Source organism: Schistocerca americana, chromosome 1, assembly GCF_021461395.2.
Source record: "Schistocerca americana isolate TAMUIC-IGC-003095 chromosome 1, iqSchAmer2.1, whole genome shotgun sequence".
Taxonomy (NCBI): Eukaryota; Metazoa; Arthropoda; class Insecta; order Orthoptera; family Acrididae; genus Schistocerca; species Schistocerca americana.
In genome coordinates this window covers 342,695,009-342,713,123 of record NC_060119.1, presented here as the reverse complement: position 1 = coordinate 342,713,123, position 18,115 = coordinate 342,695,009, and the positions used below count along the sequence as shown (strand labels likewise).

General features: G+C 42.6%; 1 protein-coding gene across 1 annotated transcript in view; it reads right to left on the bottom strand.

Moving 5' to 3' along the window:
- The window catches only part of LOC124625715 (lazarillo protein-like), a 33,354-nt gene extending 25,747 nt beyond the window's left edge, over window positions 1–7,607 (bottom strand). Inside the window, exons 1-2 of the mRNA XM_047149191.1 lie at window positions 7,474–7,607; window positions 1,976–2,107 (exon numbers count right to left, since the gene is read on the bottom strand). Coding sequence (XP_047005147.1) covers window positions 1,976–2,101 — 126 coding nt within the window. The 5' untranslated portion in view covers window positions 2,102–2,107; window positions 7,474–7,607. The remainder of the gene's footprint in view (window positions 1–1,975; window positions 2,108–7,473) is intronic.
- Between the last annotated feature and the right edge of the window lie 10,508 nt (window positions 7,608–18,115).

Sequence of the window (18,115 nt, the reverse complement as noted above, 5' to 3'; positions counted from 1 at the left end):
AAAAATACTGGGTACCACAGCTCGCCGAATGAGAATTTATACATGGAGCTAAACAGTCAGTTTCACCTATATCCCGGGTGATTTGTCAAGATTTGAAGTGTGTATTGGCGGGTCTTCTGACAAGGAAAGCAACAATCAAGTTTGCTATTGAAATATCATGGAGTGGTCAGGACAGACCACAGTTAGTTTCACAGAAATTGTTCAGAAGGAAGACTACTAGGGTTGACTCTTTCAGTGTTTCACCTAACTCAGTTTGTTGTACTTCCAGTTCTTGCAGGATAATGTCACAACTGCTAGCTACTAACTAGTGTTCCTGTTGGTTTTACATAATATTTGTAACCCTTAATTTGATAAACGACCTAAATCTAAATGTGTTTAGATGTAAATAATGTTGGTAAGAGCATTGGCAGCGAAAGGCAACGTTACAGGATCGAGCGCCGGTCTGACATACCGAAGTTCCAATTATTATTGCACCGAAATATTCCATTCACTCTGGTTATATGAAAAGTGTCATCACAGATATGTTTAATCTAGTTTCCACTGCTGTTAACATACGCCAGGAAGTTTCATCCGTCTAATGCCAACACTGACTCAAAGGAAGGCCTCGGCGCTTGTTGCTGACGTCACGTCAGCTAGGCACGACGAACGCCAGGTCTGTTGCAGGCAGAAACGCCTGGGCGTGTTTATCACTATACATCTCTTGTTTTTTGACGAAATGTTTGGTATTGTTTTGGATTCTGCAGTTTTATTTAGATGAAAGATTTTCTTACCATCTTAAAGTTACAAATGAAGATCATAGTTCTGTATTACTGAATCCTGTAGCAACAAACGTAGATCAATATGAGAGGATGCTTTGCCCCATTGCAAGCTTCGGAAATTTTACATTCAAGTAACTATATTTACTTGATCCATTTTGCTATCGAAACTTACCCCAATTAACTCGTTTCTTTTATTTATTTATTTATTTTCGTTTGACATCGTCACTGGACATGTGAATTAATTTACATGTGTAAATGTCCAACTGTTGCCAGTCATTAGATTACAGTCGTTTTCAACGAAAGGAATTCTAAACAGGAAACAAAATAGCTTCATACATGGACAATACTGCTGAGCTGAAACTTTTTTAAACATGCACATTAGAAAAGATAAATATTCCCCTCTTGCAACTGAAAGGAGAAACTTTATAAGATAACAAAAATTTATTTGATAAAACAAGTATCTCTCTTTTGCCTCTTCTTCTGTCCCCCATCCCCTCCCCCAAAGTGTACAATCGCAAGATATTTCATTAACATTCAGTGCTCCTCACCCCATAGTCAACCAAGATACTTAAAGAAGAGCACCAATATGTTCACAGTGTCTTGTAAAAGCAACCCAGTACAAATAAGGTAAAGAAACACAAATTCTGTTCCTGCTGGACCATGAAGCTGTTTTTGTATGTCAATTCTTAAAACAGGTGGAAATTTAAGTTCAGAAGTACACTATTTGTTAAGAAGTGTAATGAATTGCACAATTAATTGATTGCAGAAATCTCTCAGAACAATGTGTGTTGGTCAACTACCGCCAATAGTTTAATATTTTCCTGTGTCAGAGAGGGAGACACCACCATTATGAGTATGCCTGCAACAGACCTGGCGTTCGCCGTGCCTAGCTGACGTGACGTCAAGAACAAGCGCCGAGGCCTTCCTTTGAGTCGGTGTTGCTAATACACCGAAATATTCCATTTACCATGGCTACATGAAGAGCGCTGACATAGTAAGTATCTCTAATCCAGTTCCCACTGCTGTAACACATTTTTCAACTGTTTAGTATGGCCTGCTGAATGGAAGACTGGGCATATACGGCGTGTCTGATAGTAAGCAACGGTTTACAGCTTGAAGAGCAGTACATTCTGGTGTCTTTACTGTGAAACGGGATAAGTTAGCTAGACAGAGGTACCACTGAACACTCGCAGCCAGAGAACTTCCGTAATACTCACAGAAGTCGAGTCGATTTTGCTCAACTGAACGACGTCGGGACAGGACCCAACTCCTAGTAGTTGACTCAGCGCTGGAGGTGCTACCACCATAAGCAACAGCAGTACTGACGTTGTTCTCGAAGTCATGGCCGCCTACAACAGTAAACATCAGGTCACCATCACAGTGGAGAATTTATTTCAGTGTGTGAGTTTATGGTTAATCTGTTACATTTTAGTCGGAAGTTTACGTAAAGAAAATACAGAAATTAATAGCTACAAAAGACAATCTCATGTAAACAGAAAACAATACTAGAACTCAGAGGAAAAAAACAAAAGTATTCGAAAGGTTTCACTATGCTCAACATTAACGTCGTTTTGTACTGTAATTCGTCCTTCTTCCGCTCACTAAGTTATCACATTAGCTTCTCAAAAGTCTACCAACCTTTACCTGCATGCAGCAGATTTTTCTGCAGACTTTCTTCTACACATATTTTTCTTAATGTGGCTTTGTTTCTTATTTTGTGAGCCTTTTCTTAGAGAAATCCTCACTTAAACATAACTTCACTAAACGCCTTCAGAAGTACGAGGTTGTCTACTTCTACATCTACATGGATAATCTGATAATCATGCTTTAATTGCTGGCAGAGGGTTAGCGAACCACCTTCACAATAATTCTGTACTATTCCAGTCTCCAACAGTGCGCCGAAAAAACGACACCCATATCTTTCCGTGAGGGCACTGATTTCCCTAATTTTTTGTGATCATCGTTTCACCTTAAGTAGTTCGGCGTCAACAAAATATTTTCGCATTTTGTCACTGAATTTTTGTGAGAAGATTCCGCCACAACGGAAAACGCCTTTGTTTTAATGACGTCCACCCCAAATCCTGTGTCATTTCAGTTGCATCCTCTCCCCTATCTTTCGATAACACAAAACGTGCTGCTCTTCTTTGAACTTTCACAATGTTCTCCGTTAATCCTAGCTGGTAACGACCCCACACCGCGCAAAAGTACTCCAAAAGAGGACGAACACGCGTAGTGTAGGCAGTCTCCTCAGTTGGTCTGCTTTATCTTCTGAGCTTTCTCCCAATAAAACACAGTCTTTCGTTCGTCTTCCCCACAACATTTTCTATGTGTTCTTTCCAGTTTACGTAGTTCGTAATGGTAATTTCTAGGTATTAAGTCGAATTTAAGGCCTTTAGATTTGACTGATTTATCGTGTAACCGAAGTTTAACGGATTCCCTTCAGCACTCATTTGGATGACCTCAGACTTTTCATTATTTAGGGTAAACTCCCATTTTTCGCACCATACAAATAGTTTTTTCTAAACCGTTTTGCAACTTGTTTTCAACTTCTGATGACTTTACTAGACGATAAATGACACCATCATCTGCACACAATCTAAGAAAGCTGCTCAGATTGTCTCCTGAATCGTTAATATAGATACGGACTAGCACAGAGCCTATAACACAGCCTTGGGGAATGCCAGAAATCACTTCTGTTTTACTCGATGACTTTCAGCCAGTTGCTACGAATTGTGACCTCGCTGGGAGGAAATCACGAATCCAGTCGCATAATTGAGACGATATTCCATAAGCACGCAAATTGACTACAAGCCGCTTGTGAGGTCCTGCGTCAAAAAGCTTCTGGAAATCTAGAAACACGGAAGGAATTTGAAATCCCTTTTCGATAGCACTCAACACTTCGTGTGAGTAAAGAGCCAATGGTTTTTCACAAGAACGATGTCTTCTAAATCCGTGATGACAATTTATCAATAGACCGTCCTCTTCGAGGTAATTCATAACGTTCGAACACGATATAGGTTTCAGAATCCTGCTGCATATTGACGTTAATGACACGGGCCTGTAATTTAGTGGATTGCTCGTATTGTCTTTCTTTATTATTGGTGCAACTTTCCAGTCTTTGGGTACGGATCTTTCGTCGAACGAGAAGCTGTATATGACTGTTAAGTATGGAGCTACTGCACCAGCATACTCTGAAAGGAACCTAATTGGTATATAGTCTGGACCTGAAGACTTGCTTTCATCAATAGATTTAAATGGCTTGATCACTCCGAGGATACCTGCTTCTAAGCTATTCCTGTTCGGCAGCTGCTGTTGATTCGAATTCTGGAATATTTACCTCGTCTTCTTTGGCGAATGAATTAGGAATTTCGGAAGGCTGTGTTTAGTAACTCTGCTTTAGCAGCACTGTCAGGATAGTATTTTCATTGCTATTGCGCAAGGAAGGCATTGATTGTGTCTTGCCGCTAGCATACAACCAGAATCTCTCTGGATTTTCTGCCAAGTTTCTAGACAAAGTTTCACTGTGGAAACTATTACAAGCATCTCGCATTGAAGTCCGCTCTAAATTTCGAGCTTCTGTAAAAGAGCGCCAATTTTGGAGATTTTGTGTATGTTTGCATTTGGCATGCTTTCTCGTTTTTTCTGCAACAGCGTTCTGACCCGTTTTGTGTACCAAGGACGATCCGCTTCGTCGTTTGTCATTTTATTTTTTATTAATCTCTTAACTGCTGTCGATATCATTTCTTTCCGTTCATGCCACCTCTGGTCTACATTTACCAGTACGCTGTTAATTTGAAAGGAGTTCACGCAACACACTGAAATTGCATAGTGCCGATCTCTGGTCATATAATTTACTGCTACTGAGTCCCAAACCTGCATTGTAGGTTTCTACAGTTACAGTTTTGATATATTGGTAGAAACGTTGTTGCTACAATTATTACAATTCTTCACGCTTTTATGTAGTGATGGAAAAAAAGGTAACACCAAGGAGGAGATGTGCTACGTAGACGGAAGTTGGTTAGCGTGTTTCTACATCTGAAAGACGAGAGCTGTTCCAATTGCACGCCAGTCGCACAAGAATAGCGCAGGTAGCGCCACTATGAGGATGCAAATCAGGTTTGATTCAAATACACGATGTAACGATCGTGAGCGCTAGTTCCCAGTTTGAGACTGGACTTGGAGAGTTGATTTAGTATGTCTTTAAGGCAACAAAGAAGCCATTATCAACACCTCATGAGTTTGAACGAGGTCCTGTTCAAAAATGGTTCAAATGTCTCTAAGCACTATGGGACTTAACATCTGAGGTCATCAGTCCCCTAGATTTACAACTACTTAAACCTAACTAACCCAAGGACATCACGCACATCCATGCCCGAGGCAAGATTCGAACCTGCGTCCGTAGCGGTCGCACGGTTCCAGACTGAAGCGCCTAGAACCGCTCGGCCCCTGCGGCCGGCGTTTGCATTCATCATTCTGCTGGTTACACCTGTTATCAGTGTACCGACGTATGACCTTTGCGATGGCTTATCTCGCACTTAAATTAACCTACTATTTTTCTTTCTCTTCCTTTGACCATTAGCGAATTCCAGTCTGACATCTGAATTAAATTTTCCTTTTCTTTCTGGAACTGTACAATTTCTTTCATCTGATCATATATATCTGCAGTTTCTTCATTGCATGAGAAGCTAGTAGGTACATACAGATGTATTTGTATTGTTGTGCTCGGGCGTGGCTTCGTATCTGTCTTTACTCTCATAATACCACTACTAAATTGTTTATAACGGTGTAATCGCATTACAATTACAATTTTCTTGTTTAATATTCCTCGTGCATTACGTCTATTTGAAGTGTGTTGATAACCCTGTACTAGCCTGACTTGATTTTCACTTCTTCCTGCCACTGCACGTCAATAATTATCGCTATATCGAACTCCAACCTGTCCAATTCCATTTTAAAACTCTGAATCCTACCTATACGATGAAGGGCTCTAATATTTTACACTCCAATCTGTAGAACGATAAATTAGCTTTTTCTCATAATTACTGACTCCTGAGCGGAAACCACTGGAGATCTGAATGGAGAAATACTTTACCTCAGAAATATTTTACCCAGGAGAAGCTGCATAACATAAAGAGACATAATGGCTGTAGTTTTACCTTGCTTTCAGTCGTCCTACAGTACTATCACAGAAATGTCATAATGGCTAACGTTACAAAGTCTGATCCGTTATTCATCCGGGCATCCAGGCTGTTGGCTCTGTAGCTACCCAAAATGCTACTGTCAAATGCTACCACCCCTCTTCAGGAATGATGCTAGTGTGGCCTCTCCACAGATAGCACTCCTGTCTGGTTGGACCTATGGTACCTTTGAGGCACGCAAGTCACCCCACAGTGACAAGGTCAACGTTCTCGACAGGGAGAGAAAGGGGTGGGGGAGGGTCTTAGTGGAAACCAGAAGAATAGTTCCGTCACTGCTTCGCTCATGGCAGGTCGCTCTATCACACACCTTTCTAATTCCAATTGTTTCAACATCTTCTATACATCAGTTGACATGTTAGTAATTAGCGAATACCACTAGGTTAATGCCCCATAGTTGCCTTAGCAGAATATCTGTTTCCTGTTTCCCTTTCAACTAACCACCACATTGTTTACTTCAGTTGTGTTTGTCGATTCTCATTTAATATCTTCCACTGACAAGCAAAGAAGAAAAATAAACAGAAGCAACAACGACGTTGTATGCCAGTAAAGCACCATATCTGACAAGTTTAAGAAAACATTCAGTAAATATCGTGCATTATCAGATTTCGTAATTTTATGGTGCGAGAGAGTGTATTACCTGGGTAATAGTGCAGCTACAAAAACACAGTGTTTTCTGGTCGGTGTTTCCATCTAGTGACTGACTTTAGAATCCTGTAGAGACCACCATAAACAGTTTTCTGCATTTTCTACTGCTTTTGTGCTGTGAGACATGAGGTTGTGTTCTGCACAGCCTTTGTCAGTATTACGAGCTGTAAGTATTTCAGTGCTGTACAATATATATTTGCCGGCCGAAGTGGCCGTGCGGTTAAAGGCGCTGCAGTCTGGAACCGCAAGACCGCTACGGTCGCAGGTTCGAATCCTGCCTCGGGCATGGATGTTTGTGATGTCCTTAGGTTAGTTAGGTTTAACTAGTTCTAAGTTCTAGGGGACTAATGACCGTAGCAGTTGAGTCCCATAGTGCTCAGAGCCATTTGAACCATATATTTGAATATATATTTACTGTTTTGAGGACATTATTAACACTTCAGTTGCAGAGTTTTATATTCATCATGGAACTCGTGATATTTACAAACGAACTGAGTTTCTTTAAATCTTAACTGCCTCTGTGTCTTGATAATGGAAATTTGTGTTAGTTGCCATTGGCCTCTGTGTCAAAATATTTTTAATAATTGAGAGTAATAATTGTACTGATTATTATGTCTTTTTTTCGTACAATGACTGAAAAGGAAGAATTTTGCAGTTCCTGTTCGTTCTTGATGATGAGGAAGAATGCCAAAATGACAAAGTTAAATTTATTTTTCCGACTCTCTAGTTTCACCTATGACACAAGTCGTTACACGTTTCTAAGTTTACACAGGTATACAAAGGCTCATAATCCGATTTCTACAACGATAATAATTGAAAACACCAAGCGACGAATGTTGCATGAGCGTCCAGTTCAGCTGACAAGCTCTTACCTTTGATTTACGGATGGACGCCACTGACCAGTATACTCCAGCCAGGCAGTGTCTAGGAGACAGAGTCGGTGAAGAATGCTACAATTTCTCGCAGTGACTTATCTTAGCTTCTGCCTGCCTTCTCCTAAAACACGGATACAGCGTTGGCGGTTTTTATCTTTCCTGTCTCGCAAATGAGTATGTGAGAACTAGGTCATTGTGCTGTGTATTGCGAAGTAGTGTAAATAAATTCCGAGAAGGAGTATTAGTGAATTCCTCAAGCTTTGAGGAAAGTGGTGTTACTCTGAAGGATGCATAATAATCATAAATTAACGCTTGGGTTGTACAAAGTGACGAAGAGGGACAGGTTAATACTCGGGGAAAAATGTGCAGACATGTACTGAGAATGGTTTAGGGAGACACTTGGTCTGTTGGCGTTTGTCTCGGGTTCTTCCGCCGGCGTTTGTTTAACTATTTTTCTGACGTTTCGCCAGCACGAGTGTCTGCCATTGTCTAAGATTCACCCTCCATTATTGCTGGCGGACTGAAGTCGAGCCCACCGCCGGAGACTGTATGTAACCATCCTGCATCAGAATAACTAAGTGCCGGCAGGGGTGGCCGAGCGGTTCTAGGCGCTACAGTCTGGAATCGAGCGATCGCTACGGTCGCAGGTTCAAATCCTGCCTCGGGCATGGATGTGTGTGCTGTTCTTAGGTTAGTTAGGTTTAAGTAGTTCTAAGTTCTAGGGGACTGATGACCTCAGAAGTTAAGTCCCATAGTGCTCAGAGCCATTTGAACCATTTTTTGTTGTTATTGTAACCGTGATACAGTAGTGGTCATTACCGCTGTGATTCCCCCCATCCTACACGAAACGGTGGTTCACTGCGGCACGGTAATCAAGAATCCGTTTACCCTGAGGATTTCTCTTTTTTCTAAACCCTCTGAATGCTACCGTCATAGCTGACGTTAACAATGCTAACAGCGCTGCATGGCGCATGAGGGAAGAGAGAAGCAGAGAAATCTTCAGTTGGGTTCCGAATGGCAGGTCAACAACTCACTGTCAGCGTATTAGTTGCTTTCCTGTAAGTAGCTTTTTTGAAACTTCCTGGCAGGTTAAAACTGTGTGCCGAACCGAGACTCGAACTCGGGACTTTTGCCTTTCACGGATAAGTGCTTTACCATCTGAGCCACCCGAACACGACTCAGGACCCGTCCTCACAGCTTCAATCCTGCCAGTACCTCGTTTCCTACCTTCCAAACTTCACAGAAGCTCTTCTGCAAACCTTACAGAACTAGCACTCCTGGAAGAAAGGATATCGTTTCTTCTAGGAGTGCTAGTTGCCCGCAAAAGGCCAAGGTCCCGAGTTCGAGTCTCGGTCCGGCACACAGTTTTAATATGCTAGGAAGTTCCATATCAGCGCACACTCCGTTGCACAGTGAAAATTTTATTCTGGAAGTAGATTTTTTGTTACGTATTATCGGTCTGTGAGATCACAGAATAGGCAGTAATACAGAAAGGAAAGCAGAGGGCGGCTCCTTTGATATGTACGAGTACAAACATTGCGCTCGATGCCGTGTTGAAACCGAGTAAACGCGGAATGACAGCTGCCTACTGCTACTGCTCGAAATTGATATTCTTACGAAAAGGGAATAATTTAACCGACTAAATGAAAACTACGTTACAAATACACTCTAATGTATCTGCAGAAGTACTGTTACATATTAAACGATCTTTTTCACACTTAGTACATCAAATTTTATGGATAATGTAACCATACTGTTAAAATTTCAAATCTGTAACTTCAATACTTTCTGAGATACAAATTATTAGCTACAACACATAATACCCTTGCTGACATTGTGAAACTGAGTTAGGAGCTGTAATGTATTCATCTACAGTATCTAATGGAACTACAGCCAAGAAGATAGGTTCGCATAGTCCATTTTTGTGGAATTTTCTTTGCTTTCATTACCACAGATTTCTGACGCAATTCTAAATACTTTGGAAAGTTATTATTTCATTGTGTTTTGGTTGTGTGAGTGTTTGAAGAGACCGAGTGCGTAAATGGAGTTCATACGTAAAATGAAAATGTGATATTTTATTAAAGCTATGTAAATGTATGCGTGAGAAAGTTGCTGTGCAATAGGGGAATTTGTGACGTATGTCTGAGTGAGCTGGATTTTGTAAAGGCAGCTGGAAGGGGCGTTGAATATTAGATTTATTACCAATTTATTTTGAGGAGAGAAATCGTACTTTGTTTCCGTTAAAGTTTTTTTTATTTTTGGAATTAAGAGATTCGCAGTCTTACTTGTGGTAACCTGATTAGCTGACATTACAAATATTCGAGATAATCTGAATGGTGTCAATAGGAATTCCGTATTTCCCGCGCATTTGGGTAGGGCTTTGTGCCTCAGATCTCCGAGTCGATAGAGTCGCTCGGGAGCAGTCCTCTGGTAAAAACCTATGTTAAATCACGCTGATCAAACTTGTTCCAGAATGAACAAATTGTCGCGTTTGATCGGTTCTCGTGTAGTTGCTGAAAAGCGGCTACAGTGTTGAGAATTTTGAGAAAGTTTGAGCTCTGTGAGTGGCTTATTTAAGGAGATATTTGCGTGTGAACATTTCACGTCGTCCATAAACTCAGCGTGGCGTATTTCGTGCAGATAACGAGACATTATGGTGAGCAGTTCTTTACAAGAAGCCTTCTGAACGACTTACTGTGTTAACTCGCAAGTAGTCGTGGGTCAGTGAGTGTTCAGCACGTTTAAAATATCTTCTTGTTGCTTTTGGGTGAGAGCTTGTTACACAGACAGTCAGCATCATTGCATAATTGATTTCGGGATACTAAATACGGACTTGATACCCACTTTTCTTGTTTTAAAGACAATAAACCAACTATAAGGAAATTTTTTACTGTTTTCAAATGACTCATGCAAGAATCCCGAACGTTCGATGGTTTAACTAACTTGCAGCTACTACCTATGGACTGGAGTAATGCGGCCTTTATGTGGTAGGTTTTCACTCAACTCTTCGTCAACATTTATTTTGTCTGTTAAACCAGTATCTATCATCGCTGAGTGGAGGGGACCGAAAGCTGAAACCTATCCAGGTAGGTGGGCAGATTGTTTAAAGGATAATGAGAGAACAACCCGCCCTGCCGCACTCTCCCACACGGACAGCCATCCCCAACGCCAGTGGAAGTGGTTGTGGGTAGAGCCGGCCGAGACGCAGAGCGGACGTCGTCAGCACCAACACAACACGAAGTGGAAGTCACCAAGGGGGCACACGATAGTGCAAGAACGGGGGGAAATACAGCGAGCCAGTACCGAAGCTGCGCTACAAGAGGCAGAGTCGAGCTTGAACGTGGCGCTCCATAACGAAATGCAAGCGCCTTGCCTTCTGTTGAGAGTAGCGTACCACTGACGGTCACAAAGGGAATCCAGAGACATACACATTCACCTTGGCGGCCTCCCAAACGGAAAGTCGTTCTCCCTGATACAAAGAGACTGAGCCATCCATAGACAAGAAGGAGAAAATGGTGACCAACTGCCGTGTGCAAACAGCGGAGACCAACAGAGCAGATCACAGTCGAGCATATCGGTGAAGAACGACCCGCAAGTCGTTTCAGACCACAGAGGTCATCTACCATGAAAATCCTCGAGTAACACAAGAAAAACTCCAACGATTATGCAGACCATATAAAGAATACAGAAGGCATTGCGGTGGACAATGTGACGACGGTAGGCGTACGCCGGAGCACTACTGCAAACTATCCTGGAAAAGCCGTACGAAATGAGCAGTATGCAGCGACCGACAATACCTCACCAAGTTTCCCAAAGAACCCTTGTCGCTAGATTGGTGAAACAACGAAAACATCCCATTTTCCTTTTTAATTAAAACAAAAATCTCCTTTATTATCAATCATTGTACTAAAACGGATAAAGAGCACGCATTGTAAACACCATAAAATTAACAGATGAATAATGTCATCTTAGACGCAGAGGTTAACAAAGGGCAATCTCAGCACGCTCTAGAGTAAGGGAGAGAACTGAAATGTGAAATAAAAGAAAAAAAGTTATCTCGACGGCCAATTCAGTTCCGGGATTCCGACAGATCGCAAGTGGCGCGCGAGCCTACGCCGCGAACCATGAAGCCTGCCGCTGCTGCTACCACCCAACCGACAGTGATGTCTCGCGTCTTTTCTATACTACGTCACTGCCGTCCGACAGCCGTTCCTGGACGCCCCGCATCCCCAGCTCGTCGCCAGTACTGACAATCGAGACACTCGTCAGAGTGGACACCTGCTTCGTATCGTCAACGGCATTCCATTTGTATTTGTCTGTACACCTTCGCCTTTCCATCGTCACACAAGAACTTCCCTGCCTATTCATGTATGCAACATCCTCCTCGAAAGTTAAGTAATCTTAGTTCATCGCTACAGCAGACGGAGTCTGCAACTTCCAGTGAACTTGAAGTAGCTCTTCTGGTTGTGAAACTTAACAATCCCCATGTACGCTTGAGACGTATGACCAGGGAATATGGGACTGGCCAGACGAATGTAATTCACACGATCTAGTGACATACACCGGACGGAAAAAACACATCATCGAATGCATAGGAGTGAAATTTCGGGATTACGCTTGTCTAGGTAACATACTTAAGTGATTAACATTGCAAGGTCACATGTTAATGCAAGCGTGAGATAAGCTGTTGTAAAGGGATAGCGCTGGTATTTTAATAACTGGTGCAAGCACCAGAATGTTTAATACAAGCGCGCAGGCGTGCAGGTACCGTGTTGTACAGGTGCCGGATGTCAGTTTGTGGGATGGAGTTCCATGCCAGATGCACTTTTTGGGTCACTATAGGAATGGTTAACACTGTTTGTGGATGACGCTGGAGTTGTCGTCCAGTGATGTCCCTTATGTGCTCCTTTGGGGCAGACCTTTGGAAAACACCCCCTGGAATGCTATTCAGGAAAGTGAGCACAGCAAATAAAATCACCAGAATGACGTACAAATTTATAGTCAGAGTGCGTGAGATAACCACGATAGTATTCCTGGTGTCATACGAAATCACACCCCAAATCATGACTCCAGGTGTAGGTCCAGGATGTCTAGCACAGAGACAAGTTGGTTGCAGGCCATTAATAGGCCTCCTTCCAACCGACAGATAGCTATCACTGGTACCGAAGCACAAACATCTTTCATCAGAAAATACAATAGAACTCCACCTTCCCCTAAAATCAGCTCTCTCTTAAGAACGCTGAAATCTCAAATAGCAGTCGTTTTGGGACAGTGGATGAACGCTACTTCAGGGCGTCGGGCTCGGAGCTGTCCTTGAAGTAACCGATTTGTAACAGCTCGTTGTGTTGCTTTGGTACCAACTGATGCTCAAATTGCCATGATGCGCCATAGCCATAAGCCGAACGCGATGGTCTTCCCTCTCGGTAGTGTCACGTGACCGCCCTCAGCCCGGTCTTCTAGCGACTGTGCATCTTCGTGATCATCACTGACAGCAATCATGTACAGTGATTACATTGCTGCCAACTCGTTCTGCAGTATCACAGAAGGAACATCCAGCTTCTCGTAGCCCTATTACACGAGCTGCCGTCCGCGGTGGTCTCGCGGTTAAGGCGCTCAGTCCGGAACCGCGCGACTGCTACGGTCGCAGGTTCGAATCCTGCCTCGGGCATGGATGTGTGTGATGTCCTTAGGTTAGTTAGGTTTAAGTAGTTCTAAGTTCTAGGGGACTGATGACCACAGAAGTTAAGTCCCATAGTGCTCAGAGCCATTTGAACCATTTGAACACGAGCTGGTTCAAACTTAGTGAGGTGCTTATAACGGAGTCTTCGACGCCTTAAAGCCATTATTGATTACGATCAAGTCACCATGTCCAATCTCAAAGGTAACTAACGCTGACATCCGTTACACCTAGTATTTGTAGCAAATCTTATTTGTATCCCTATAGTGACGCTACTAGCATCACTCTTATGCGAAATTTAAAGAGACATCATCTTTCAGATGTAGATACACCCTTACCAACTTTCGCTCACGTCGCACAACTCCTTCTTGGTGTTGCGATTTTTTCCGTCAGTGTAAATTGCATCCTTATCATCTGTCCTTACGTCATATAGTCGGAGCACGTGATTTCAGACCTCGTATAGAATTTTATCAACTTTCTCTCCAGCATCTGAAAGACGACACGACGTTTTTGCTGCCGGCCGCGGTGGTCTAGCGGTTCTAGGCGCTCAGTCCGGAGCCGCGCGACTGCTACGGTCGCAGGTTCGAATCCTGCCTCGGGCATGGATGTGTGTGATGTCCTTAGGTTAGTTAGGTTTAAGTAGTTCTAAGTTCTAGGGGACTTATGACCATAGATGTTAAGTCCCATAGTGCTCAGAGCCATTTGAACCATTTTTTGACGTTTTTGCTACCTGTGCTCTTTACCGACAAAGCAACTTTTACAAACCGTGCTACTGGAAATTTACATAACATGCGCTACCGGGCAGCTGAAAATCCAAGCTGACTTCGGCAGGAACAATAGCAAAGACAGTGGAGCGCAAACGTGCGGTGCAGCATCATATGAAATTCAACTTTGGAGCCTCCCATCATTTCAGATTTGTTAGATGGAAATACGCACTCACCTTTCTAACGAACATTGTACCTGTTCTTCTAGAAGAGGTGTCGCTGGATAAGCGTCTGTGTGTGTAGTTCCAAAATGATAGCTGTCCGTCTCACTCTTCCCATGCTTCAACGCAAAAAGTCAATGAAAATTTTCCAAACCGTTGGATAACTCGGAATGCTTCAGTACAGTGGTCGGCCTGGTCCCATGCTTTGACTTCTCTTTTTCCTTTCTTTGGAGAGCACTGAATGATGTAGTCTATCATGATGCACCAACTACGGCAGATGATACGCGCAGTCGAATCGTCAGAGCGTGTAGTGGCATATCATCCAATGTACTTTCATCTGTTCATCTGTCTCTCCAATGGCGATAATAAATGCGCCTTGCAATCGATGGCAAACAATTTGAGCACATGTTTAAATAAACTGTAAAACTACTTTTCGTTAAGAAAAGTATCTATTATGTTGGTGACATGTCGTCAGCCATTCCGTATAAGCTGGTTACATTATTGGAAGTATATTTCGTATAATTACGACTTCGAGTAGTATTTACAGATACACATTTGTCTGACATTAGGCTTTGGACCATTAAGAAGAGTTCAGGCGTCTCCAGGCAAAGACAGGTCAGGTATTTTTTTTTTTTTTTATCTGAGAAAGTTAATACAGTAGGTTCTTTTGTTCCGTGGAAGGGTAGTTTATCACTTGGACGTATGAACGACCGACACTTTAGTTTCGGCAAAGTAAGCATCAAAGACGAGGGTTTCGACGGGAAACTGCTTAATGAGACTCCAGATATTTCCACAAAAAACAGGAACCTACACACATTTTAAACAGTTTCCTAAGTCTCATTTGATGCACCAGAAGCTAGTATATGCCGTAGTTCCATAGTTACATGCACAAAAATCATAGCTGACCCTGTATATATGACGTGTAAGAAATGATTTTTATCTTGTCTTTATCTGTCTAGCTGAATACAACGATGGAGCCTGGCATGAGAGCTGTGCTTGGCGGTTTTTACACCGCAATAGCAGACTTTGGCCGCATTGCCTTCAAGTTTTAGCATACATCTCTGACTCTGTTGTGAAAGGTTTCGACGACAATATTAACATACCCTGTATCATTGTAGTTGTCAATCCAACAGCTACAGAACGTAGTTTAGAGAAGTATACGGTCCCATATGGGAAACACTTTCGGTATCTCGGTTGGTACCAGAGTTGACAGGACTGTCAATATAATACATTATGTCCCTCAGTATATTATCAATTGCGGAAAGCTTCTTTTCGATGTGTGGAACCGTTCGCGATGTAAAAGGGGTGTTACATCGTATATGACTCACCCTATATATATATATATACATATATACGACACATTGCTCAAGTTTGATTCACATCAGTATTTGGCCGACTATCAGCAATGATACGCACGTGTGAAGACGTGTCTGGAGATGGTGATGAGGGGCGTAGACGCCCTTGTCTGGATGATGACCAATGATCACTGTTCTCGTAAGTACCACTCTTACGTACATGTGCTGAGAAAATTATTTATGCCTGCATAGAATGGTTACGGTCTATTCTTTCTTTCCAGGATATCTGAATGATACAAGTCAGACTCACACATGACAGTATTACACGTGTTATGACCGAGTGCAGTCTGTTGGTAGTGCATATGATTATAATTGAGCAAAAGCTGAATGAGACCAGTCCACCAGCTGCAGATGGTCATATTCATAAGTAACATGGCTCTCTGCCTTGTGTTTACGTGTCTATACATTTAGGCTTGATAGCTATAGGTCATTGTCATTTATTTTTTAGAAATACCAAACCGAACATCACAAGGCCAGCGATGCATGAAGGCGAGATTTATGGAGGCCAGCCAGCTCTCCAACTATGACGAAAAATAGGCACCCAGCCCTTGCATAGATGAGCGTGTTCAGTGACACCAACCATTAGCTTGCAAGGTTGCGATCCAATTGTGGAAGAGTGAATACATAGGTGGTAACTCTATAATTACTTCGACAAGAACAATTTACACCTGCAAACAATGCTTGTCAGATATTTTGTTTCTAGGAAGCTCGAATAGTAACACAATAACGTCTGAATAGCGTAGGCCACAGAAAATGATAAGGTGAAAGTAGAAGATGACTGCGATGAGGACATTTATGGTCACCTTATTGAGAAACGTGACTCAATTTTAGATGAAAGTGTGGACCAGTACTGCTACTGAAGTTGTTTTATGTCAGTCCAAGATGAGGCGATTGGTGAGGAATATAAAAGTATCCATCCCCAGAGACTATAATCCTATAAAATCGTTGAAATGCAGTAGGAACATGGAGCAACGATAGCAGGCCGAAGGTAAACCAGTAACAAAAGTAGGCAGGCAAGGTAAGTTCTGGAACAAAGAACACCACTGCTGACATCAACTTCAGTACTTTTTTACCTTCAGGGTCGTGACACCTGGTTTTCAGCAGTTTCTCTTTTCATGATATCAGCATGAGCACTTTCTTATTATCAAGGCCACCCCATGCCCACACTGCCCTCCTTAGTCCAGCTCCCCATGCACCCAGCCTTTGTCCCCAGGGACCCCATACCAATAACTGGTCAACTGTATGCCATGCAGTTTCCCACCAGCCAGTTGCATGCACGTTCAGTCGAGCAATATTTTTTATAACAATTTGATTGTGTGTATGTTGACTGTCCAGCATGGAGCACCACTGGCAGCAAGGCTCAGCTGGGAAGGGGAAGGCTATCAGTATGTGTTTTGACATACTGTCTCTTATTATTTTTATTACTATATGTGTATGTTAGGGTCTTAATATTGTTGTTACAGATGAGGTGTGCACACATCACAGCAGCAGCCACTGTCCGTGAGATGTCTTCCTGACCTAGTGTCCTTCAACTATGCAGTAACACAATTGCTGCAGCAGCAGCCCAGCAGCAGCAACAACAGAACCCTGATCCAATGCTGGGTGAAGACGCTGAGATGTTCCTCCCTCAACCACAGCATCAGTTACAATCCACAGAATTTCTTATGGACCTGGTGCTGTCTGACTATATCATAGCTCCACCACAACAGCCAGGACCCACCAGAATACTGTTATTCCTCACTACATACAATGTGACTGCCAATGGCTGTAGACACATGAATGTGGGTCTGGCACATGACAATGACTTTGAAGTAGTCACAAAAGTAGGAAATGCACAACATTCAGTGGTATGAGCGGACTGTATGTCCAGTGTTATGGGGTATGTAAAGCACAAGATGACAGACAAGTATGACTCATCTCATACTCCTACTCACGTTCAAATTTTAGGGTGGAAGGTGTCTTTAGATGATACATACAGGTATGAAATGTCGGAATTAACCTCATGGAGCACAAACATGCACCTAAAACATTCAGCTGTTGTGAATTAATATGATCACTACTGTGCTTTAACCAATGCTATAGATGGACTGATTGGTTGGTGCTCATACATAACAGGGTCATACTGTGACTTTCTTGAGATTTTACGCAGCAACAGTGCAAATATAGACCAAGTGGAGCAACGTATCAATGTCCATATTCCCCCTGTACCAAAGTGTGTAAGTGTCGAACCCTATCAGATTCATGGAGGCTGAGTTTATGAATGGTATTCCGATGTATATATTCGTACTGTTGGTCTCAATGCAAGACAAGTTCAATTCAAGGTTTATAGAAGAAAGCTGTTTGTGAAATATAGTGGTACAAGGCATTGGTTGTGGATCAACCTCTGTTATTTCCTCCCACCCAGGTTTGCTGCTTAGCAACGAGCCCATGTGTCAGCGGCTAACAAATCAATTTTGTTATGTTTGAATTTTCGTTTGCTCCTCGGCAACATGCTAGGCAAGATTCATCCCAAAAAGTTATGGTGGACGTTATGAAAGTTGGACTTCTATGATTCTGGTGTGTGCATACGCAAACTCTGAGTCTGAGATATTATTTTCGCGTGTAGTAGCGAGCGAGGAGTTGTCGGGAGTGGTCGGACGCAGCATGCCGTGGAGAGAAGCTGCGAGAGCTCGCAGCCTGCCG